Source organism: Agelaius tricolor, unplaced genomic scaffold (assembly GCF_023055355.1).
Source record: "Agelaius tricolor isolate 1412-34295 unplaced genomic scaffold, bAgeTri1.0.p SCAF_3, whole genome shotgun sequence".
Lineage (NCBI taxonomy): Eukaryota > Metazoa > Chordata > Aves > Passeriformes > Icteridae > Agelaius > Agelaius tricolor.
This window is the reverse complement of record NW_027269263.1, coordinates 28751092-28778189: the sequence shown is the minus strand read 5'-3', so window position 1 is coordinate 28778189 and position 27098 is coordinate 28751092. Positions and strand designations below refer to the sequence as shown.

The following is a 27098-nucleotide window of genomic DNA, read 5'->3' as shown; positions in this document are numbered from 1 at the left end:
CTTTAACGTCCCTTCCAACCCAAACTATGTTATGATTCTATGAAATAACCTCCCTTCTGATTTTTGTTTCATTTTACTTTGAAATTTCACATTTCAGCTTCCTGGGTAGAATTTGTCTCTCCTCTTATGCAGGATTTACTTGAGCTGCCTTTTGTCAGTAAGTGTTACATAGTCCATATAAAATTTTATAAAATAAAACCAAATTTGAAGATGGATATGCCAACTGGCTTAATGGAATGCCAGGAAATGATCCAAAGATTTTTACTGAGTATTTTAAATTGTGGGAATATTTAACTAAAATAAAATATTAGCTGTGACAAAGGAGGAAGTAAGGAGCATAAAGGTTCATAAAGAATACTTTTAGCATCCTAAAACCAGGTCAAACAAATATATGGAAAGTGTAGAAGCAGATAAACAGCAAAGAGTGCACACAGTCTTTAATCATCTTGAACATTCTGAATTCTGAAAGAAAAAAAGTTTATTTGAGATATCAAAGTACAAACTTCAAATAAATGCTTCAAAACACTGGATTTTTAATATTGTTTTATTTTTTTAAGAAATACTCTCTCTCAACCTATTTTACCTATTTTCTTCTTAAAACACAGTGATACTCTTAAGGCCTAGAAGTTGCAGGGAAGGTACAATCAACCACCAAGTGTGGATAAAGATCAGTTGAGAGAATCTGCACAAGTTCCTATGAGCAAAATAAATCTAGTAGAGTATGAGTGGAAATTAATTTTTTGCCCCACGGGTCTTGTACTAGCCTGCACAGCTGTGTATATTACTCTGTTTCAATTCTCTATCCTCTAAGTAATTATATATATAAAAAATGACTCAATAGAAATTGTAGCTATTGGTAACTAAACTCATAAGAACTCATAGAATACATTAGTCTACTCTCAGCATTCAGAGCTCTGGGCTTAACTGCTTTTAAGAGTGATACCACAGAGGTCAACAGATGCAGAGTTGCGTTAATAAATTATTACTAAGATAATATATTTCATACATCATGTTTCCATCAGAAGCTGATGAGTCTAAATATTACACATTATTATTGAAGCATTCAAATAACATTGCTTAAAAAAAAATACAATACAAAATATATTAAGGCAACTAGCATGCTTTGCTGAAAGAGAAACTATTTATAATAGCCAGGATTAGGAAAAAAACCCACAACAAATAAACCACAAAAATTTTCTTTCTTTTTCTCTTTTTTTTTTTTTTTTTTCTCTGCATTAAATATGTGCTAATCAGCAGTCCTAGCACTTTGGTCATTTTAGAAAACACATGGTTGACAGACAGGAGAAGAAAATTAAAGAAAAAGAAAGCAGTGTATCTGAAAGAATTTAGGAATTTTACATTTACACCTTCTAGGTACTGTCCATTTTCTTACTTTGCAGGCTGTTAATTCCATTATTGCTTTGAATTTTGCAGAACTGAACTTTGTTCAGAAATACTGTAATTATTTCTCCATTCAATTCTTTTAATCAAAAGTATTAAACAGATTGATCTGCAATATGAACATGACAACCCAGATATTATGCATGTGGTCTCCATTAGCATAGCCTCTAGCAGAGAGTTAGAAATCTTATTTGGTAACTGAGACAATTAAATTCTACAGCTTTGTTTTGGACTTATAGCAATATGCTGGAGAAGGGTTTGAGATAAACTACTATATCTTAAAGGAAAAAAATTGATTTAACCACATAGATTTAAAATTCTTATATTTTGCATTCCTTTTTTTTTTATTTTACCTGGAGCCCAATATTTTATTAACTATATGAAGGGGATCAGTTTTAGTTGTATCCCAAAGTCCCCACTGAGGAAGCAGGATTTACAGGTTCCTGCACCAAAACAGTACAAGATGGGATTTGAAAACCTACTTGCTATATGAAAATAGTTGCTGGCTAGCTATTGGGAAACAATGTCTAGCCAGAGACTAAAATGTCTGGTTCCTACCTGTTGCTTCTGCTATACTTTTTTTGGTAGTCATGATTTCAGGAGGCTTAAGACACTGGATCTAACCGGTGAGATAGGCAGGAGAAAGTCTTGCTGAAAATGCCCCTAGGGTTAGGTGTGAGCCTGGGATTTCAGCGTCTCGCATAAGCAGGACATAAGCAGTCCTGACATGCCTGCTGGCAGGAACTCTGTGGACTTAAACATCACTGGGGCAACTACAGGGTAACAACAGATAAGTAGGGGGTTTAAGACTCTTAAAAGCAGATAAAAGCTGCTGAAAGAGAATCAAAATTAAAAACCCATATGTGGAAGGTAACTTTTAAAATGGGACTTAGGAGTTTTTAAAAATATCATCCTGATATTATATATAAACTAAATTTAAAAATACAGCATAAATGCAATTATATTTCCTCTGTTCTACATTATCATAAAAACTATTTTTAACAAATTAAATGCTCAAGTATAATATCTTTTACAGCAGCTTCATAGCAAGGAACTCCATCTGTATAAAGCTAATGTAACAGAGCAGAAAATCAAGCTCTTGGTCTAGTTTTCTCTAGTCTCTACTTCACGTTCCTAAAAAGTTAGGGAGATGTAGGAACAGACCCAAAGACCAAAGGATACGAAATCTCCAAACTTTTGGTCCAAGAAAGTCAGAATGCTCCCATTTCACCGAGTATCAACATTACAAAGTATAAACAGTCTGTCTTGATGTAGCAAAGTCAACAACTTTGCACCTTTTACCAGTTAACCCATTCTAGCACATAGCATTCTAGCACAAGTACACTATTAAGGACATAAATAGACACCCTTTACTTTGCTAAAGCAGTGCCACAGCTTTAATACCTTGAAGAGCTTAACTTTCAAGACAACAGGTTTACTAATTCTTATAAATATCCTCCAAAATAAAATTTTAAAAAATGCGTAACTGTTTTCAACTATGTTGACAACAGTACCATGTCCCCTGCAGTTATTTCAGAGTCCTGACTGTGTGTGGAGCTGATTCCAGTGTCAGAGTCTGTATCGTTTATGTCCAGATTAGTCAGTCTATGAACAAAGTCAGGAACAGCAATGCTGTTACTGGAGATGCCACTGCCCTTGGATGGCTCTTCATTTAAATGAAGCCTAGTTTCAATGTTGTCCTTAACATGTAGTAAATTAAATTCTTCTGTAAGAAGTTCATATTCCTTTTCCTTCTTTTGAAGCAGCGAGTCCCTGTATGTAAGTTCTTTCTGAATGCAGCTCAGGTATGAGTTGATTCTCAGACCATCTTTCATACTTTTTTCCAGCTCGTATTTTACACTTTCCAAATCTGAGGTTTCCAGTTCAGCATTAGCTGCTCCTTCTGTGCGAACAGACTCTCCATTTTTTTCCATGCATATACCATGTACTTCTCTTTCAATTTCAGCACACAGGTTCTCTATTAATTGTTTGTGGTGTTTCAGTCTCTCTTCAACCTGTAAAATTCCCTCACTTTTGCTCAAATAGTCATGCATCTCTTTTTGATCATCTGGCCTACTCCCCAGCTGCTCAGTCTCACTTGTATTGATCATTAAATACGAGTCCTGCACATAATTTTCTCCATCATTTGCCACACGATCTAGATGGAATTTTGCTTCACATTTTTCAATTTCCATATCTAGTTCCTTCATTCTAAGGACTTGTTGATGAATGGTATGATCTTGAGAAATGATCAGATGAATCAGTGTCTCCATATTATCTCTCTCTTGCTGAACACTGTCCTGCTTAAGCTTGGCCAGTTTCCGGAAAGTCTTCCTCACAATTTTCTTTTGCTTGTCTATTGGCAACATCTTCATGTAGTTTGCTGGACTGAGGTCCCACTGCTTTTCTACATTTTGTACTACCTTGGCTTCAGCTGTCTTCCACAATGGAAACGAGAGGAAAGCATCTGACTTTACCAATACAAAATGCAAATTAGCCTGCTCTTCCCCCCAGGCCTTCCAAAGTCTCAGAATCTTTGTCAAGGGAGGCAGTACTCGCTCCGAGCCTCTCCATTTTTCTACAATGCAGTAATCACTAGGTTTTCCAAAAAGGACCTTTTTCTCTCCAAATGTTGTCTGATGTTCCTCAAGCAGTGCTTGAATCACCTCTGAGCAAGTTGTGCGCTTTGTCAGGCCACATACAATCTTCTCCTCCTGGCAAACCCAAACCACAATCTCTCTTTCATTTGATGCCATGTCCTTGCTGGGAGATCTGGAAAGCAAGAAGAGACCAAGTATAAATTACATATCAATGGCAGAGACAGTATGAATAATTACTATAATTTTGATATGACTAACACATTGTAAAACTCCTGTATTGTTGTACAAGGCAATATACTTGCTTAAATTGCATGAAGAAATGTCTTTGGATTAAGTAATAGCTTTAATTGACTACTGCTTTAATATTATTACTAGTCCAGCTGAATGAGAATCTCACAAAATGTCTTTTATCAAATCTTGGTTTTGTATACCTAGTAAGAGTGCATTAAAGTTTGGCAAACTGCATTACACTTTCAAACTGACCTAGGACAGCATAGCTTTCAGACCTTCATATTTGTTCTCATTACAAAGACTGCCCAGACACTTCTAAGCTATTAGAAATGGCTTCTGAAGGGAAGAATGCATTCAACATAGATGGACTGAGGAAAGACGACTGAACACCACCAATGAATCTGACAAAGGATAAATCTATAGCTCTTCTGCCACACTTGCACCTACACAAGCATAAAAAAAATTCTTTTCCTTTTTTTTCACTAATAAGCGTCAAGAAATTTGTTGCTCTTCCTGAAGTACCAAATAGCCTGAATTCCAGTGAGTTGTGAGAGAATATCAGCTGCAAAAGAATACATACATTGGTCTGCATTTTATTTTGTTATTTGAAATTATACAGAAATGCAAGAAAAGGAAAAAAGTTATTTTATTTAGTTGTTTATTTACTTGTTTGTTTATGAATTACAATGAATGTGTTATTAACCTGGTACTTCCTTATACATTGAGATATCTAACTCCAGGTGTCTGAGATCCCATTATGGTTTCTGTAGCTCCAGTGCCTAGACAGCAATTCAGTTGACCAAAGGCTGAAGTTTACTTCACAGCTAATTCTTCGGTTTACCCCCATCTGGTCCTGGACTGCTGTGGGCCAGTGTTGGCAGAGTTGCCTGGATATTCCTGACCTCAAGACTCCACTTGAATAGTCTTCTTCTTGCCCAGACCTGATGATTTCACCTCTCGCATAAAATGATAAAACAGTAAATTCCCTGAGGAAAACATGTCTTTGGATTTTCTAGTGTGCCTTGCAGTTAATTTGAATGAATGAGGTTTCACCTAGTCTGACAGAGAAAGCCTGAAAAGGAAAATAACTATTCAGACCATATTCAAAGGGTGCAATAGAGCATGTTTCTATCTAGGACTACTTATCACAGAACTTTTTTTAGTCCTCCTTGTAGTAAGCATGGAGTTTTATTTGCCTTAATTACAGCTACACCCTATGATTAGTAAAGCAATCCAGCTTGTTCGTTTTTCCTAATTATTACACAACATGACAGACACACTGCAATCCAATAAATTGAACTCAGCTCTAGGTGCCACTCTGACCAGGAGGCAAAAATCCTTAAAAGAAAGGAAACTGCAAATGAATACTAATAAAACTGACAAGTGTAAGTTTATTAGTATTATTGCACAGGAGAGCTCTGTCCAAGTACATTGCTTCAGGTCTTGGAACATTCTCTGAAAATGTGTGTTTTGGTAGATGACTCTGAGTAATAGCATCATTTTCCCTCTCCAATAGCTCCCCCTCACAGATCAGCATTTTGCAATAATTATTTTTTGAAACTGGTGCTCAAAAAGTTAATAATGTTTTCATAGGCTACTTCTCAAGATATGAAAGCACATATCACAGACACAGAAAATGGCAAAGTGGCACTAAGAAAGAGTAATATTCAAGTCTAAGAGGGGGGGAAGGAATGGAGATGATATTAGATTAAATGGCATTACTGTGAAGTATGTCACACACTAAAAAATCAATATCTGTAAGTCCTCTGAGATTTACAATTTGCAGGATGCTATATTTTTTCTGTTAACAGATTGGCAGTTAAGCAAAATGCAGGTAAATAGCCAGTTGCAACGTAAGTCAGCTGTGACTAAAAATAATTCATTATTTGCTTTACACTACAGATATGAAAAGGAAAAAAGCAACAAATAATTTATTATGCATAAAGTTATGCAAAATTAATCATGAAAACTACAGTGCCTCAAACCACGTTCACTACTGATGCCTAAATAATTGATTTACAAATTCAATTGTATTACTAGTCATTGAATTTAAATTTACAGAAGGACTGAAAATATAAAGAAAAGAGACATAAAAATATAAAAACCACCATACTGGGGACTCTGAGGCAGTAAATTCAGCCTGCATCTTTCCTGATTTCTTTTGCAATTAGGAAATAGATTTCAGGAAATGAATGTTGTCTCTTCTAACATTCTTCTGAGTCTCTTAGGCAATTTGTTTTCAAATCAAAACTATTCCTATTTTTTTTTTTTTCTTGCTTTTGTTTGATTGGCATATTTTCTCCTACTCAGTATTTTCAGTATGTAACTGATTATGTGGATTAAGCAGAAGCCTACTGTCTCTTCTGGCTCCTTTAAAGTTTTCTTATGAAGCCAGTTTCTCTCTGTGCTATTAGCAAATATTCAGATAAATCTGCAGACCCCCTAGACATCCCATCATTACTGTACTGATAAATTCTTCCACTTATACTTTCTTATACAGAATTCCCAGAGAGTTCAGCAGGAGTTAAACAAACTTCTGATGGAAACACTGTATATTGTAAAGCAATCTCCACAGGATCCCTGAAAACAATATGGATGTAGAAATAAGATCTTTAAATTACTGTTTTCAACACTTTTCTAGCTGTTTATCGCCCCCTGTAATTTTTTCAGTTATGATGCCCAGAGTTTACATTCAGCTTTCTTGGGGAAGGATTGTTCTTTATTTTGCCTATAAAATGTAACTTAGTTGCACAATTGGATAATGTATGCACATGCAGGTACACAAAGAAATCAAGCAGCTTATACATGAAAATAAGTACTTACAAATATATAAGCATATAATATATATACCTACATCTTTTAATTATGTGGTCATATTTTATATTTTACAGAAAAGGAGAGAAGAAATTAAAAGAATTTCTGAACATTTCTGTAATTCTTGGATCAAAGCAACATGGCAAAATATAAATTCTTTCCTTAATTCTTCTATGTATTTGTCTCAATAGATATTATCTTAATTTTTATTCAGTCACTCCACTCAATTTTTGATCTTTACTTCTAAGCAAAAATAATTAGCCAGACATTTATAATCTTACGTTGTCATGGAATTCTAATATATTCTAAAATATCAAAAGTGGTTCTTTATTATCTTCCACTAAAAATGGTAAACTGGAATCTTACCATGGACCTTTCAAGTAAAATGTATTGTATAATTCTTTTTTCATAGTTAAAATTCAGGTAGTTCCAAACAAAAATGAAATGTTGTTGTATCAATCACAGAATACCGATTACTAAAAACTTGCTTTCAGTATGCAAGAAGATGCCAGTACCAGGAAATATCTTTTGTTAAACTGCACATTCCTCATAGAAAGTGAAGAGCCGATTCTGCATTTATGAAGTGGAATTCATCTGAAAGTTAATATTTCAGTATAAATTCAACATCAAAATTCCTCTTCATTAAGAGAAGAGAGAAGACTTCCAAGAAGAATCCCTACTGCCTAGCCCATCTTTGATCGTTGGGGACCATCATCAGAGGAAACTATTTCTCTCTTTCATTAACTATAAGAGACTTATGTGGCCACCTTCAAACAAATAGCTCACTTTCAGGTAGTTGAAATCAGGTGAGATTAACCCAATCAGATTCATTCAGGTGAGATTAATTCAGATTCTGGTTTATCTGAGAGAAATGTTACAAAAATGGTTACAGCAGCAGTTGATTTAGTACAGACAACTAAATGTGGGACCTACACATCATAATTTCACAACTTAGTTTAGACCTTCACTGTTCAATTTAGCCAGTAATATATAAGGAAATCCATTAATTCATTTCAATACTAAGAAAGAGATCTTGAATAAATTTTGGTCATTGACAGGAATTCTTTTTTTTTTCTGAGATTCAATACTAAAAGTTTTAATCTTCAGGAACAAGATCTGCTTTTAAACAGTCATTTTAACAGAGAGGCAACCTTCTCATATTTACAGGTTCCTTGAATTTCCTGTCCTGCAGTTTTGTAAAGGACACAAAAGAACTAGCATTTTTAATAACCTAGCAGTTAATAGGAATGTAACAGCGAAGTGTTTTTCCAGTTTAAATGTTTCCTGACGACCACAATAACAATTTCTTCAAAACTAGCTAGGCAACTTATATTTTTTCAAAAATATAATGCTGCAGTAAACAGGCTTCGTAGCTTTCAGCTCTGTTTTGAAGTCTGTTTCTTTGAATTGATCACTGAAGTGTTCTGCTTATACATCTAAGATTATAAAGTCTTGATGATAACAACATGCAAGTCTATATTTTTTTTTACAAAGCCACTAATTACTTAGGACCCAATGGGAATGTAAACTTAATAATGGTCAAAACTACATTTCCCATGTTTTTGTTTGCTTGGTTTGATTACTATTTTTGTGCCTTCTGCTCCTTGTTTCTCTTCAAGATGACCCAAAGCCCCATCCCAAATCACGCTCTAGACCTCACACAGTCTTAATTACACCAGCACAACCTGAGTGTTATGTGTCAGATATATAATTTGTTAATTTATTCTTCAGGCCTAGGGGAAGGTAATACATTCCAGCAACGTATAGACAAAACAAAAACATTTACTTATGTCACACAAAGTCAAAATATGAGATAGCTTAAATGCTGGAAGGGGCACTTTTGATATTCACTGACTTTAAGGTATGTCTGGCCCAAAAATATAAATATCAAACATAATTGTTTGCCTTCCTGAAACTGTCTCCCTAAATATGTAATATATCAGTTTTACAACCAATCATACCAATCAAATAAAGGGATCCCCCTACTTTTTATAGTTTCACCTTCATGTGTACAAGATGCTTTTTTTTCTAGTCAAATTTCTGCAAACATTCTATTGGAACTAGATCACTTCTGTATCATATGGTTAGCAACTTAATGCAGTGTTTCTGAAATATAATGGACACTTAAAGAATACTTTCCCTTTGTTGAAAAAAAAGCATAGATAACCTTGACTCCCTTCACTGCAATAAATTATTTCTAGACTTCCCCGCCCAAAAAAAAAAAAAATTAATTCCTTTTTCTATATTACCATATTTCTTGACATACCTTCTGTGAAAATAAATCAAACTGATTAACTGATTTTAAAATACTTTGGAAACAAATTCAAACATGAGATTATGTTTATGACCAAAACGTTTACTAGTTGTCTCCTCCCAGTCATTGAAATAATTTATATGGAATATATGTCAGTTGGTGAAAATAGATAGCTCACCAAGCAATATATTAACCTTTTCCTTGAAAATGCATAGAACTCCTAATCATTTATAAATTTTCCATCAAAGAGCTCATGCTAGAAAGTAATTTGTGTAAAATATCTTAGTCATTCTTTCACTGATTTTTTGGGAAAATCATGTTTTATTGTATGACAGCCTAAGCCCTCTCGAACAGCACATGCAGTCTAATCTGCAACAAATCAGATGATAATTGTGTTTTATAACTGACAGACTGCTGTGGTGGGGTCCTCAGCTGACCAGAATATGTAGGTATGCTGCTGCTGTGACCTTCCCAGAGTAAGATCAAAATGCTTCTAAACTTTAAGTAAACCCTACATTATGCCAAGATACCACCAAGAACAATTCACTTTCTTCAATGGAGAAGACAAAAAGGCTCTAAGACACAATCTTGCTGCTGCCTGCTGTGTTCTTGCAGTGGAGCCCTTGCCAAGAGATTCAGGATCTGCCATCTAGGTGCTTTCCTGGAGTCCACTAAGAAATGTAACACTTTCAGGGAGACCCAGGCAGGGCTCTGCTCCCCGTGTTGTTCAGCAGTCCCTCTGTTCTTCCCTGAGCCGCACGCTCCCAGCTCCTCAGCAAGAGGTTCTGTGCCACGCTGCACAGGGCCTCCCAGCCAGGGCCTCCCAGCCAGGCCTGCTCAGTGCCTGAGACACCTGCTCTCCTTTGAAAATGTTGTGACACAATGGCACATCTCATCCTGAGAAAACAAGACACACTAAGTATTTAATAACCTAGTGTTTTCAAGGAGCTGGTCTTTGAGCATGCTGCTGGGGCACATACATATGCCTACTGGGAAGTATGTGTCTGTGCTATGGTCTTTGCTCAACATCCACAGATGCTTCTTCCATGTGAAGGGCTCAGAGAAAACTTGTCTTGTTTTCCTGCAATTTCTAAAAACCTTGTTATCTCAGTGCCAGGATTATTAATCTCTGTTATCTCTTAGATCTGAACTATAACTATCATCAAAGATAAGGTATCAATCAAAAATGTGATGGTTCTTAATTATATATCTACTTGCTGGAAATAATAAGCCAATACTACAATATTACCTACTTCACACAAACGGCCTATATTTGTAGCATAGGGCACATGCTACATGTAATTTGAGAGCTTCTGATACCAGTGACTCCTATGTGTCAGGGTATATAAGGGTAAACTTCAGCCACAGAATCACAGAATATCTCAAATTGAAAGAGACTCAAAGGGATCATTGACTCCAACACTCTGCTCCTCACAGAACTACCTAAGATTAAACCATGTAACTAAGAGCATCATCCAGAAGCTCCTTGAGCTCTGACAGGCTTGGTGCCATGAACAAATCCTTGGAGAGACTGTCCTCATACCCAACCCCACCCTCAGTGAAGAAACTTTTCCTAACATCCAATGATTTTGTGGAAATGGTGTGGTAATGCTCTTTCTACCAAACCTCTGACCTAATATGAAGTCAATGACCAAATATGAAGTCAAAGCATAGAAAATACATACAATATCACATACCATTTAGATAACACTGCTTTTATTGTTTTTATTGTATGTATTGCTTTTATTGCATTGCTTCTATTGTTTCTTTTCCAAAATCTCAGCATGTTACCATATATATGTGTGTGTATATATATGAGAATATGAGATAATAGATGAGAATTATGAGAGAAAAGATCAAAATATATTTTGGCTTTTTGTGATTTTTATCTGTGAAATTTGCAAAAATGTAAAGCTGTTGGGGCTGTGTTGCAGCTCTTGTGTGGAAGAAACTAACTTGATCCAAAGAGATTTTTGGAGGTGAATTTGAACATTAAAGGTATAGAGAATACACAGTCCATATGAAAGCTAGGGTCAGAAGTATATCAACCTTTCAGGAATAAATGGCTCATGTTGGAAGTCCATATTATGTTTATTCAGACTATCTACATTTAAACCGCCTTTTCTCTTAACTTTCTGCCCCCTTCTGTAAAGTTATTCAAAAGGCAATAAAGGCCAAATCTTATACTTGGTATGCCTCCTGCCTAAGTACATTACACACTTGTGAGTTTCCTAAGGGCAGCAATGAGGAAGTAGCTACTCTCTCACTACCCATTGAAGCTGGAATTACTCTAAAGCCTTAGGGATTCAAATGAGCCTATTAACCAACTGCATTGCCATTCCCCTTCACAAGTCCCTAAAAACAATATTAATGGAGGCACAGTTAATATCCATGTCATTTAGGACACAGAAATTCCGTACATGACATGTCAGAAACTTGCTTCTTCTTCCCTTTTGCATCATGTGAAAGTCAGGGAAAAGGTCACCTGAAGGGTATCATGGCAAGACAGAACCAGTACTTTAACTGTGAGAATAAAACTCTCAATACAGATAATCAGTGTAGTCCCAATGCCACAGAAAGACTTGGAAAGAACACCACAGAACTTCTGAAAACAAAGTAATTATTATTTATAGAGAGAAATAAACTTCTCTCTGCCATCTGCTTCTGTATCCATGCTCTATGATAAAACTTCCTCCTTTACAGAAATGTACATAGGCATTTACTAAAAATAACAGAAAATTAGGCATCTTGTGAGCCAGTGATATTTTTCAAACATACACATATACATGGTAGTTTGGATGCTCTAATTGAAATACTTCAGGTATTTGAAAGAAGAAAAAAAATTAAAGAAAGACTATTTTCATAACTAGCTAGTTATAACACTTTTTTCCTGGTATAAATTTAATGTTCATTTTTCTGTTCTTTTTTAAAGGCATAAATTTTTAATTCAGCAAAATACACATACTGTCTGGAAGGTTCTATGAAGCATTTTAATTAGCAACAGCTGTTGCAAATTATGTCCAACATGAATTAAAATTTATTCATATAAATTATATGTAAAATGTACTTAAAACTACAAGTAGGTCCTTCATCTCTTCTGCAGAGAAATGCCATCACCTTAGCTACTGTACAAAATTGCATAACAATTCAGCAACGATCTGTGGTTGAAACTCCTGTTCACCCAGACACTTTATACTACATTGATGCTCTATGTCAAATTTCAGTGGAATAACTTGGAATTGCAATGGGATAGTATTATTTTTTTATAGAATGAAAACATGAAAGGTATGACAGTTTAAAGAAAATAATTCTGATAATTATTTTACTGCAAATAACTCATTCACACCAGACTGCTGCTGACTTGAGATGTCAGACTTTGGTAAAAATCCCATGGGAAATCATGCGCTTCATTCTAATAACTGTACTGCATGGAAACAGGTGTCTGAACAAGGACCAACTGTTAAGAAAAATACAAAAAAGGAAAAAAGCCCTGATAGTACTTTAAACAGATAAAAAGGAAAATAAGCAGCCAAGAAGAAGGACCAACAAGGGCTGGCAGCAATAATTCTATCATCTGCTAAGTGGATGGATAGCAGAGTTTGTACTACAGAGAAAATAAGCCAAGAAATTGCACCAACTCAGGATACTGCACTAACAGAAGACAGCAGTAAGAGACACTGTAAGACGAATTATACACTTTGTTCACTAGATAAGAGCGGTAGTTATGATGGATTAACCTGAACACTCCCTGCTGCTCTTTTGAATAATGACATGACTCTGTGTCTTTGCTACAATGGCCAATATTATTTTGCAAAACCTCATTTGCAAGGGCTGAGTGCAGATGTTCAGCAAAGCTGACCAAAATTTTACTAGGTCCTCCCCTTCACTTATTAGCTCTGCCCCATACCATGTTTACACTTCCAATCACAGGCAAGTGCAAAGGCTGCAGTGGACACTGCATTTGCCCTTGCCCTTTCCTCCTGTCTTACCTCTGAAATTTTCCTCTGCCCCTAAGGGTGCACATTCTCTATAAATTACACCTGCTTTAAATCTGCCTTCCTGTCAGACTAATCATCATTTCTCCATTGTATGGTCAAAGTCATAAGGTTGGTGAGTGGATATTAGTCAAAAAAATGTTTGGAATTCCAACAAGCATGGTGTGTGCACAAAATGTCATGACAGGTAACACGTTTATCATACCAGGCCTGTATTTGGAGTAGCATAACATAGTGGAGGGGGTGGTTTGAGAAACGAAGAGGAGAACAAGCTGGCCACCAAAATATTTTCCAAGATGAGTAACAATAACATCAACAATTTACTTTACTGGGAAAACATGCTTTGATGTGTATGGTTCAACTGCTACTGAGGAAGCAGCTGTTATACAGGAATGGAAGATCCAGGAAAAACTCCAGAGCCAAAAAAAACACTGACATATTTAGTGATAGTAATTCTTTAGATCATGATGAGGGGGATGGGAAGACAGGCATTTTCAAATTCCTCAGTGTTAATGAGCAACATGAGAAGTTTAGAAATATCAATCCAGTAAATGCTACATTTTAATTTTGAGCAGTGGGTAGTTCTCACTAGTGAACACATGAAAATGCCACTGGTACTTTTCATCTACCACAAGAACTTTGCTACATTGCAAAAACACATTCCTTTAAATTGCTCCTGTGTTTAATTTAAGTGCCTAGGCATATTTAAGCACTGGCTACACTATACAAATTTCATGGAGCTCCTATTAATAATGTACAGAATGTGTTTAAAACTCCATCAATTTCAGTAGTTTAGAGGAAGCAAAATAATTTACAGCTCATTTGGAACACAGGCTTCTAAACGATAGAGTTGCTGTTAAGTTAATAGAAATTTGTGTTATCTAACTTCTCCCATTAGATTTTTTATAACAGCCTTTTAGAAGCACCCTGCTTGTTTATGAGCTTTTGAGATCAAAGAAGTTAGGGGAATTCCAAGCATTGAGAGTATGAAGGGGTTTTTTGTTTGGTTTGGTTTTTGGTTGGGTTTGTTTTTGTTTTTGTTTTTTTTCCTTTTTTTTTTGTGGTTCCATGAAATTTAGTTCAGGTTTTGTTGAAAGGCAAAAGTGTACTGCTTCCCTCCCTGCCTTTGTTGACATTTTGCTCAGTGAAGAAACAAGCACAAAATATTCAGAGGTTGGGTCTGAGCTGCCAAAACATGAACAAAGCATACTATATGTAGACAGATGATAACAATGCAAGTTAAATAATGGAATAAGATACGGACAAGGAAATAATAAGACTTCATGCTATTTTTCCAATACTCCCTGATCTGAAGGAGGCTGGGATAGTTACCTTCTTATGAATCCTTATATGCCGTGCATGTTTTGCACCTCTTCTCTGCTTCTGGTGGCATTCATTGCAAATGCAATGTCCTTGGTTTCTTTTTGCCAATCCTAAGGTTAAACTCAGGTTCAGGCAACAAAATAAGAAAAATACTCATTTGGGTTCTATGGTGTCAAGCAAGAATAGCAGCAATGCAAAGGGAATGGCAGAGAATGGCCAGGAGCCTGGAAAGGGGACTTAGGATTGCTCTTTGTGCTACAGCAAGCCTTTAGAGCTGTTCAACAACTTCATCAATCATTACCCTTTCCTAACTTCTCAAAATCTAATGATTTGTCAACACGGCGTTTTTGTATATCATAAGAACCAGTTTAAGTATCTCTCTAAGTTTGCTAGGAGGAAGAAAGACAGGATGGCCTTTAATATTCTCCTATATGTACCGCAATCAATTTTACAGAGTGAACCACCCCACTCTGAAACTACATTGCATGATCTTTCTCATTTCATTTGCTTGCAATAAATAATTTTGAAAACATCACCTCAAAGGATGTTCTATCAAGACTTAATTTACAATAAATTCTTTCTTTTCTTTTTTTTTCTTTTAAATTTCTGCCTCAAACTTTCTGAAAAACAATTCAGTGACAAATGTGTTCCATTACTTACAGTATCTGAAGAGCTGAAAGGAAAAAAAGATGAGATAATGAAGTGGACTCTTATATAAATGTTCATTCTAAAGAGCTAAATTGAGTACTAGATAAATAATTATGCTAACGAGAAGAGTGGACATAATTTTTTTTAAAAGAAACCTGAAGCATTTTTGCTGTCCATTGTCAGACTGAGAGATTTGTGCAGCTCATGCTTTCAAGTAATTTTCTAAAATTGCCTATCAATGAATGCTTCAATATGTAGTTAGTCAGGCACAGGCTGATAGGGTCTCTGAAATATAACCACATCGTCTCTAAAGAAGCTACTGAACAAATGAAATAAATTGTTAACCTCACCAACTGTGCTCTTCCCAAGCAATGGATATGCAAAATGAGGGCATAGGAGATTGCAAAACTAGCTCTAGCCAGCTGAGCAATACAGGTAGGAAAGGCAAAAAGGGATGAATTGCTATCTGGAAGCAAGTTTAAAGCTGGAGCGTAATGATTACCAAGAGTAATGAGAAATTTATTAAATTAATGCAAAGAAGAAAGGTGTAGACAAGAGAGACATACAGAGAATGATGTCTAGTAGCCCCTCCACCCCATCCCAATTTTTAGCTGTAAGAAGATGAAGGAAGATGAGTGCAGAGGAAAGACATTCCATGTGATTCAGATAAAAAGCTATGTGAATCCTAAAATATTTGAACAATTGTGACTTAAGCCTAAAACCTGTTCTATGACAGACATAATGGGTTCAGATAATGTGTTTCCACCTGGGTCCATATGAAGAGGCTCATAACCATGTCAGTCGTCCATCACAACCCTCCCGCTGGAGCTGAGCTTCTTGTCTGATCTCCAATGAGTCATGATGAATTAAGCCATAAAGATAAAAGCCTTGTTAAACCATCCAAGATAGCCATCCAAATGTGAGTGAACAGTTTAGGAAGAAACTTCAAAAATTTAATGCAGCTGAAAAGGTGCTAGCTTCTGGTGAGAGAACTGTGATGAACAGGGAGAGTAGATGCAGGCCCAAAATCTTCAGTGGGCACAGTGAAGCTAAGCATGGCTACATGACTGTGACCAAAGACCAAGGCAGGACCGAGAAATAATGGTGCCAGTCTTGTAAGACACATCTGTGGCAGCATAGTGATTACCCCAAGCAGGCTGTGACACCAGAAAGACACTACAAACTACTTGTTGTCATTGGTTCACAGAAAGTCACAGTGAGTCAACATTCAAATTAATCCTATGTTTCCTTATTTCACATATCCAAATGTCTTTGCAGGTGGGGATCCTGTCAACATATGAGTAACTCAGATGGCTTCACAGCACAGGGAGGATAAAAAAGCCTTTTAACAAGGTACTTCATAAGCTGAGTGGTTACCACAGTGACAGGTGGATGAAGGCATGCTTCCCTCTGCCATGTGAACAGCTCTGTCATGTTGGGAGAAATACACATTTTTAGCTTTCTTTTGTGACACGTGCACATTCTGTTTGTCACTTCTGACAGGCTGGAGTGTACTCAGGTTTGTAATATGTAGATGCATAAATATACCATCTACGGAAGTGGCTATTTTTACATTTATTGATTATAAATACAATAATTTGGGGTTTCTAATATATTTTACTGTATGTATGTGACAGTACATGAGCTATACACATGCATTCTGTGATCACATCTAACACAAGCTGTCATAAATTCATTTTATGCTGAATATATGCCTACCAGGCACAAATGCTTTAGCACAAAGAAATATGTTTAGCATGCATCCAAGTACTGAAAAATTTCAGATACTGCTACATAAGTTCAACAAAAATTAATTTGATTCAGTGTATCTATAGAAAGATTCATTCTCTGCTACACTGGTCACTTGCCTCACTTAAATCCATATAAGAGACAGTACTCAGTTTTGTCAAGACACAGAAGGTACTAAGGCATTGCAGACATCAAATATTATAACTTTCAAGTATCTCCTTTGCTGCTGTAATTCATAATGCTCACTTGGACACTTGGACTCGACTTCCACAGAAAGTACTACAAAAGAGTTGAACTCCTAACAATGGGGTTTGCTGACACCAGCAAGTTCATCAGGAACTGATCTAAAGCAGTCAGAAACATGAACAAAAGGGCAGGACTTAGATGCTGTTAGATCATTTCCAAATGTTCGCTGCATAAAAAACCAGAAATATTAATTAGTACAGCAACCCAAAACCTGATTCCCTTCTCTCCCTGAAGCTTTCAACACTAATCCTTGTCCTTGTGTAACTGTAACTTAAGCCAGTAGAAAAATGAAGCAGTTTCAAGATGAAATACTGAGAGAATTTCCATTTAGAATAACTTCACAAGACTTTCCTGAATAATGCATAATGAAGGAAGCACAAACTGCACGGTGTTCAAGACCAGTGTAAGACATGATAGAAGAACAGGGGTCTGAGGAATGTTACCAGTCAGAATTAACAAATCCAAAGTTCTTAAAAATTGTCTTAGGTGACTGGAATTTCATTTAGACACCTTCTTAAAACTAGTCCTTATTACTTGCATTTGTTCAGTATGTGCACATTTTTTATTTGTATCTTTTCTCCTAGGTATGGTACAAGCCTTTTAGAGGACACTTTTCAAAATTCAAACTTTTGATATATATGTCCTTTACCACCTTGTATTCAATTGCTTTTCAGGCTGACATTACAGAATTTATCTCCACATACTCTTGCAGGGAATGAACTCCCTTTTACAAACCAAAGCTATCCACTCATTTAAGTTCTCACTCTAATGAATTGATATCCACAGATGTGCAAAGCAAGACATCATAAACTTCCTTTGCTCAGCCCTTATGTAAAAAGAGTTTACAGGACACTGAATTAGCAAATGATGAGCAGACAGTGAATATAACCAGTTCTGAAAACTGTGGTTTATATGTCTTGCCCAAAACTAGGTAGGAATTTTGTGGCAGGGTCAGGGAAGACATCCATGCTATTAGGATGGTTCTCCCTTAATCATACATATCTACCTATAATTCACCTCTCCGTTCATGGTTCCCTTTTTAATTTCTAAAATGAGTGGTGCAAAAGATGGTTAATAACCTGCTCTACAAATCTGAGCATGCTCCATGAAGTGATTGGGTGGTGCTCATATCATCTACCTTAAGCTATTTAAAAATGTAGATGTGCAGTCAAAGATAATTTTCTGACCTTCCTCTGTAATCAGTGGCATAAAATAGGCACCTCCAAAAGGGTGACTAATCCCATACTGACAGCCTGTCTAAGACTAAATGAATTGCCCTCCAGAAGTGTTTAGATGTATCCATTAACTACAAAGAGTACCTAGATGACAAGATACCTAAATTTTCAGTAGGCTTAAGTAGAGTAAGATGGAGCCTGACATTTGTGTTTCTCTGTGTACTTGAATCTCAGGAGCAGTATGAGTGTCAGCAAAAGTACTATGACCATCCACAACTGCAGTTCCAAAAATATCTTAGATCTTTGCCAGACACCTGTAGGGACTTCCACGGGTAAACAAACACTATTAGTTATCTACCTAATCCTTAAAGTACCAGGAATCTGGGAAAGTGCAGTAAAGTCAATACCAATCCTAGACTGTCGTTATGAAACTGAATTTGTGCAGGGCTTTTCAGTAAAGTGGGATGTTAACAACAAAGTGGCCCCAAGAGATACAGGCAATAATCAAGTTAAAAAAGTATACCCAGCACCTTAGCAATCAGTCCAGAGGAAGTCTGTCAACAGTTAATGTCCAAACAAAACAGCAGTTCAGAACATCAGTTTACCAACCAAAACAGCAGCAGATGAACAAGATCAACACAAGATCCCACATTTAAAAATATCACTAAACCACTCTTTGATCAGTGAGCAAAATCTGGTAACTTCCTATGGCAGATGAGGTATACTTTAGGTCATCAAAATGGTGTCCCAGCTGTTACTCTGAAAAATGTTGTAGCTTTAAAGTGCTTTCACAGTGGAAAATACCCTCTGTAGAAAGAATTCCTTTGAATTGAAGGAGGTTGGGGAAAGCAACGTAAGATGTTCTACATGGATGATGGAATCTATTAACACAAAGCAAATTGCATGTTCAAGACCCAAGGGCAGACTCTCTTAAAAATTAGTAGTCTTCACTCAACTGCATTATTCCAGTGAGGTCATACACCCTTACAAGCTAAAGTAAGGTAAGCACATTTATATCTGACCAAAAAAAAGGTCTATTAGAATATTAAATTTTCATAAACCTGATTTTTTCCTTGCACATGAGAATATTATGCTTTTGCATATTTATTTTAAGCTTCAATACTTTTGTGTTATTAAAAGGAGGAAAAAATAAAATCTTCTGCTTTTTAATAGAGATGATTCTATTTACCATTATGATGGAAAATCTGTAACTCGGAACTCTTTACATCAATGAAAGAGAGCAAATAAGGGTGAAGAATAAAGAAAGCAACTTAATCAGATTCATGATTTTGACCTTCGATATAAAGAAATTATATATTATATCCACAGCAAACACTGTCTCTATAAACACGTTTTTCTCCTATGATTATTCTGCAACTTACTAATTAATGTGGAAAAAAGTCATAAAAAAGCAACCACAACCCAGAAAAACAGAGGTTTACATCACCTCCAAGATTACAACATAGCCTGGCTTCTTCTAATGCTGGTGCTCAAAAATGCATGTCTAGGAACCATCTAAACTACAATTTAAATGTCTCAAACTGACATTGGAAAAAATGCACTTGCACTCAGGCATACAGGAGTGGGAATGAAACAAGAAAATTGGTAAAAGAGAAACACATCTTCAAATAAAGGGTATAAATAAAGTGCATAAGAGATGTACCAAACATATACTAAAATTTTTTCTTTCAAGTTTGATGTCTTTTGCTCATTAACACATTACATGACTTATTATTATCATATTATTACATACAATTACATGACAATTTATTATCATTAACATCAAGAACCTTCCTTTCTGGTTTGGTTTTTTTTTTTTTTTTTAGTTTCTGCAGGTAATTTTCTTTTCTTTTGTTCACTTCACAAAACCACCTCAAAATATATTAAGATGCCCATGGCATTTCTTTATTTATTTCTTTCTCTTTCTGAGACATTAAAAGCCTCCTTACAAGACATTTTTAACATTATGGAAAATTTTAAACCATTGAAAAATTCCTCAGAAAGATCACAGAAAAGCAAACCTAAACAACCCACAGTGTATTCTCACTTTCCTGCATGGCATCTATGTTTAGTGGACTGCAGAAGGACTAGAATAAAAGAACTCATAGATTCTATTCTTACTTCTCCCACTAACTGGCTTTCACAGTCTCCACTTCTACACATTTTACACTGTCTAGTCATGTCCTACTTATTTTCCTGAGGCATGTAAATATTAACACCCAAATTACTGCTAAGGAAAACTATGTAAGCTTATCGGGTGTTTGAGGTCACAAAAAAATTGGTATTATCACTATTGCAACACCTGCACAGTAAGTGTATTTCTGGCTTGGTTAAACCAGGAAAAGGCAATGTGGTTAATCCCGGAGCCTATTTGAATCAAGTTCCAAAACGTGCTCAAAAAAGTATTCTTTTGGACAAGGCTTCCTGAAACTCTCTTATCTGTTTTGTCCTGTGTGATACCTGAGGAATTGGTAGCATGGAAACACTGTACAGAAGAAGACAGAAAGTCATCATCTCGAGAGTACCATAACATGTAAGAGAAACAACAGAAGTGACAATAATAGCCCAGTTACCTATGCACACAACTGGGTCCCAGCATGTCCAACATTCAGTCCTAGGCTTTACCTAATATGTGGTCTTAACATTTTTATATTGCATCATCCTTTCTGCCACTATTAATAAGGATTTACCAACATACTAAATATAGAAGCTGGATGGACTAATTAAGGCTTGTACAGAATATGAGATGTTAATGTTTTCAAATAATAGTGTTTCAGACCAGAGTTTTAAATTGTTATTATTACTCATATAAAACAAACAAAAAACTTTTTTTCTGAGCATAGGTAAATCAGGAGGTACTACTCTGTGATTATCACTGACTTTCATTAAAGTTAATAGAATTTTAAAAATGCCCAACTCTGAGATTTACTTCTGTCTACTGAATTAATGACATATTTAGCAATGTGTCTTTCTTCATGCACAATATCAGTTTTTCAACAGTAAAACAGGAAATGACAACTCACCAGCAAGATTTTTCCTATTTTTAATCTTTCACTAAAAAAAAATGGGAGTTTTGTCCAAAATGTATCTCTCAGCCTGACTCTACACTATATTAGTGTTTCAGATTAGCTTCAACTTAACTGAAGTCATGCTCTTAGGTGGTGTAGTATTACACTTCTATTACTCGTTTTATTTACTCCTTCAGGATGAAATTGCTGTCTGCCCTCCTGGAATAGTAGATAATTAACTCTTTAGAAATAAGGTTAGTGTTTTGCTAGACGAAAAGCTCTTCCTGAAAGTGAAATGAACAAATATGTACAAAGATTATTAGAAAATGTGTGCAACCATTTTGACCCCTGAGACAAAAGTTCTAAGGAAGACCAGAAAATAAATTATAATGTATGAAATCTAGCTCAAAAAAGAACAACTTTTAGAATTATTTGATAGTTCACTAATACATCTCATACTAAGAAGAAAAGTTAAAAAATTAAGTAAAAAAGAATGCGTTCTACCATTACAAAATAAGCACCATCTTTTCAATCTAAAAATTTAACACAGGTAGCACCAATGATTCCAAAACTTTTATCTACCCTCTCCAACATACATACCAAATACCTTGTAGTCTTGTATCAAAAAGCACCTTTATAGCTTCATATAGACTTTTATCCAGGTGTGCTCATCCAAGAGAAGTATTAGACATCTCACATGATCCCATGAGACTTACAGTGTGGGTCATACACAGTTCATTCACACAAGCAGCTGATCTCCAAGAGCTTTACCAGTCCAAACCTCAATGCTGAGCATTTTCAGTTTTACTTCATCAAGGTTTAAAATGTACAGCGGCGTACTCAACCGTAGGTAGAGCAGAAGAGATGTTCAGAGCAATACACAAATCACCAGGCTAACTAGATGCAATGAGAAACTACTGGAGGGAGGGAGGGAGAAAGGGAGGGATCATGGAAATGCTAAGTCAGTATCTGATAGATGAAGTCTCTAATCTAATTCATTACCCTGCTCTGTAATATATAAACTGAGAGAATAGTTGAATGTGTCTCTCACTGGGGAGGGGCCTCTGACTGTCAGGACAGGAAGAACTCCCTCTTCTATCCACAACATGGGATGGGGATACATGGTCTTTCTTTCTACCTCTGAACCAGAGATGAGCTGATTAAAGAAAAGCAGAATTAAAGACTAGGCAAGGTAAGTCTTTCCCTCCTACAGAGAAATACTAACTTCTGTGGCAGTGAGTAAAAGTGGAAAACAGTGAAAATAGTAAACAGTAAAAGGTAGAAAAAAATACAGGAAGGAAAAGCAAAACCAATAAACACATTTAAATATTAACAGATTTGTAACACAGTTGTTTAATCATGAAACACTACTCCAGGTTCAGAATTGTTGCATGCCAACAGAGCGTACAAACTTTTGTAGTAAACGTAGGACCAGCATGAAGTACACTGGCAAAATGTATTTCTCAAGCTGTTGAACATGACAGGACAGTCCTACAGCATCAAGATGGATTATGTGTACCCTCTCCCTTTCAGGATCCCAGCTACAACACTAATGAAACAGTAGAGATTCAACAATTTTGTCTGAGGCTTATGTGCAAAACCCAAGGAAGCGGGTGCGATGAAAGAAACAGCAATGAGGTCAGTTTTTGCACTATGGCATAGATCCTTGAAGTATTTAAATAAACCTAAAGACCCATTTTCAAAAGTGATCAAATCTAGCACCAAGAGCAGAGAAGTCTTAATCCTACTGAAAGTCAGTGCAGTATAAATTCCTGTTCTGCTTAGGAGCCAGGAAATCGAATACCATGTGAAACCCTGGTATCTAAACACTGCAAGCATCTGTGTTCTGTATTTCTCATATTTGGATAGGGAGCTGTTTTGTCTCTGTGCAGAGAAATGTGTTAGATCAATACTAGACCTTATGAGCAAAGAACTCAGAGCCTTTTCTCTTCCTCCACCCTCAGCTAAGCATTTCCTGCCCTCACTGCACTTCTGAAGTGTGATGTGAGCTGAGCATTCCTCTCACTCTCAAAGTAAGCATCTTTAAGAGATCTGCATAAAAATAAATCTCCTTGAGTTTATTCATGTTGCAGAGCCTTAGTCCTGCAGGAAACTTTCACTTTTCCTTTGTTGCCTTAGAGGGTACAACCTGTCCCTGCTGCGCACATTTGGGTTTGTAAGTGGGTGGAGTGTCTTGGAAGTATTGTTCTCTTGGGGACATAGTGACAAGCACATACACATTCTGGGGACATGTGATTAAAATATTCTTTTACAAAGAATACTGTAAAAACTACTTATAGCTCTTGAAAAAGATATCAAAATATCACTATTGTCTTTCTTGCCAAGAAACATATGCTGGAGTCACAATCCTAGAGGTCACTCCCCTGAAATCAAACAAGGGCTTAAGTGATCTACTGGCTACATGGGCTTTGTGCTGTCTCTGTATTAGTGACATTTCAGAAGCCCAAGAGAGTAATACTGACTGAAGATCTTTCAAATGCTAACAGTAGTTCAGCACAGGCTTTGTCTTTCTGAGGTTTAATCTCAGTTTCGTTCTCTAAAGACTGGTGGCATAATGGACAACGTCCCTTGCCTCTTGCTCAGACAAAGACTCAGTTAGTGTAACCTCTTTGTTTAAACTCTAAGGTCTTAGGGGCAGAGACTGACAATTTACAATCTGGATGTGAAGAGCCTACTATTAAACAGGGACGTGATCTGGAACCTCTGGGCAATGCTGCAAGACAAGCACTAATTACAGTGGTGTCATCTTGTTATCTGAGCAAATGACTGTAACGCCTTCATTTTCCTTCTGGCTCTCCTTCCACCTACCTTTGTTACCTCAACTTAGCTTTATGTCCTCATGTAAACAGAGATTTTATTCCCCATTTGCTTATCTTACAACTTTCAGGAGTTATATTTGCATGTAGCAAATGGTCGTTGAGAACTTCCAGAGAAAAAGAAAAAAGCTGAGTTTCCCAGAAATGTGAATGAGCACTAGGCCTATTTTAGAAAGCAGCTGCATAAAGATATACATTTGTGTATGTCCCTTTTTGGTCCTTCTTTACAGGTAGTTAGACAAAGTAGTGAGCCACAAGTTTTGACTCTCCAACTACTGGCCTAAACACAGTGAAGGATTTTAAGCTCCCTTCTCAAGGTTTCAAATGAGTTGACCAAGATACACTTAAAATAAGAAATAATTATTACATAGCTCTTCAGTCATACTGCAAAACCATTTTACTAACTGCATAAACAAAGTTTCATTCTCAAAAGTCAGTATCAAAGCTAACATTAAATATGCAGAAATTTAAATATCTGAATAGATAACGACACATCTTAAGAAGTATGTAGTTTGCTTTGTTCTTGACCCCCTCCCCCTACACTCCTCTGGTCACACAGGCCCCTTATTGCCACAAAACCTCTCAGCCATTAGAGGTGTTTATTTATTTCTGGGAATGTGAGGATAAAATGAATAGAAAGTCCTAGATGAACCAGTAAAGGTTCTTTTGGTATTTTAATTTTTATTGCTTATTTAAAGCTTTGGATTATGACTTTCTTTTCCTGAGGAATAAAATGTCACATCAGCAAACATAATGAGATTGATGCAATTAGTGTGAAGATATTGTAAATACCCAAAAGAGAAACAATTTCACCGTTGAACACAGTGGAACTGTGCTTTGTGATTTAATCCTTATTCACGTAAGTGATTACAGAAACAAAACTTCTACTTTAAGACTAATATATTTCCAGCTCTATGGGAAAGCAATTTCATAGAAAAGTTCATGTCCACCTTTCTAGATCTTCTACACAAAAAATGGCCACATGAGAATTATATCAAAGTTTTACTGTTTTCAGGCACATTACCAAAATAAGCTGTTTAGTCGTAAACTACAATATTAATAATTCTAAAATAGTATCCAATTTTTAAACATTGACTATTACAATCTTTCTAATTTATATTCAATATAATACACTAACTTAATATTTTTACACAATCCCAGCAAATACAAGCCCCCCCCCCAAATAATTTTCAATATATCAAATGTGAAAACCAAAAGCCAAACATGGAAATGGGATGTTTTTACAAGACTATTTAGAGTTCAATTACATTCCACATAGAAAAGTTCATCCTTTGCATTCCTTTAAATACAAAGTAAATCTTGGTGAGGAGCACTAGGCAAAATGGGGATGAGATTACAAGTGATTTTAGAGTTTCTCATTGAGGCAATGTAGCAGCTTGAATTCCAATCTGCTACAAGGCAAAATTCCAGTGACCTGTTTCTGTTCAACTTTAGCTAGATGGGCTCAACCACTGTATATTCCATAAGGGTCTAAGCAAATTCACTCCTTAAAAATCTAGTACCACCCTAGCACCTAACATGATTACATAACCTTCCTTCTTTTTGCAGCCCGCGTGTGGGGCATGTGGAAGCATGTACGGCGTAAGGGGCAAAGTCCCCATAAAGAAACTTCACAGTAGCAAACCAAAGGACCACAGCAGTCCCTCTGAAGAATTTTCTCAGCAAAAAAAAAATATATATATATATACAGTACAAGTCTATCCTGGACTAAAGGCTAAACAAAACAAAACAAAACAAAACAAACAAACAAACAAAAAACCCCCAAAAAATCATCATCCCCCCGCCTCCCCACGCTGAGAGCTCGATGCTCTCCTACCTCCCAGGCTGACAGCGAGCGGACAAGATAAGGCACGGGTTTGATTCGAAGGGATTGCAGGCTGCCGGTCAACCTCCCAGGGCAACGGGGCTAAGGCGCGGGGCCGGCAGCCCGGCCCTCCCGTGAGAAACTCGGGGAGTTTTGTCCCGGGGCGGGGGAAGAGCTCCGGGCTCCCCCGGCCGCCGGCGGGACGCGGACGCGGGGCTGCAGCCGGTTCTCCCGGCCCCGGCGAGCCTCACCTCCCCAGCGCGGGGCACCGCCGCTGCTCGCCTCGCTGCAGCCGGGGAGGGCTCCACGTCCGGAAGAGCTCCCTCCCGCTCAGGGAAAATGCTGCCCAGGAGTCAAAAGAGCCAGAGCGAAGAGGGGCATGGCAGGTCCGGGGGAAGGGGGCCAGGGAAAAGCCCCTTCCCTCGGCACACGCCGGCTGCCGCTCCCCTCAGCTCCCCCGGGCCGGCTGCCGCTCGCAGGTGAGCCCCGGAGTTCAGCTGCCCGGAACGGCACGGTCCGGATAACACATCCTGCCCCCAGAACCAAACAAAAAGTGTAAAAAATAATTCATCCATAGCGCCCTACCTTTTCCTTCGCATACCCACGCACTTTACCTGTTTTTATGCCGGGTTTTTAATAAATTCCTTCCAAAAGGAGCCATGATCCCAACGGCATAACATCAGCGATCCCAAAACAATTCGAGGGTGTTCCCTTCTCCCCTATTTTTTTGCCTGAGCGCCTTCCAGCTTGTTAATAGTCACCAAGCGTAGCGATGAGCTGGAAGTTGTGCAATTTACTGCTAACTTTGAACTCCAGCTTGTTGCTGCTGCTGCACCTTTGGAGTCCTGCCCAACTGCGAACTTGAAGGAGGTGTTTAGAAGCAGGAAAAAGAAAGGGGAGGGGGGGAATACGCACTTGCTCCTGTGATGTGGAGTTATGCACAGAACTTGCTAAACTTTCAGCCTTGTCACCCTCAGGGCAGCAGGCAGCAA

At 37.0% G+C, this 27098-nt stretch overlaps 1 protein-coding gene across 3 annotated transcripts; it reads right to left on the bottom strand.

Moving 5' to 3' along the window:
• Positions 1-526: 526 nt before the first annotated feature.
• Positions 527-27098, bottom strand: RASSF9 (Ras association domain family member 9). 3 transcript variants are annotated; one of them, XM_071423323.1, is made up of 2 exons: positions 26721-27098; positions 527-4173 (listed from the first exon to the last, which is right to left on the bottom strand). In XM_071423323.1, the coding sequence occupies exons 1-2, from the start codon at positions 26765-26767 to the stop codon at positions 2898-2900; spliced, it is 1323 nt and encodes a 440-aa protein (XP_071279424.1). In that variant the 5' UTR covers positions 26768-27098; the 3' UTR covers positions 527-2897. The 3 variants fall into 3 exon arrangements, with proteins under 3 accessions (XP_071279424.1, XP_071279426.1, XP_071279425.1); XM_071423325.1 differs by lacking the exon at positions 26721-27098 and adding an exon at positions 26358-26597; XM_071423324.1 differs by lacking the exon at positions 26721-27098 and adding an exon at positions 26119-26351.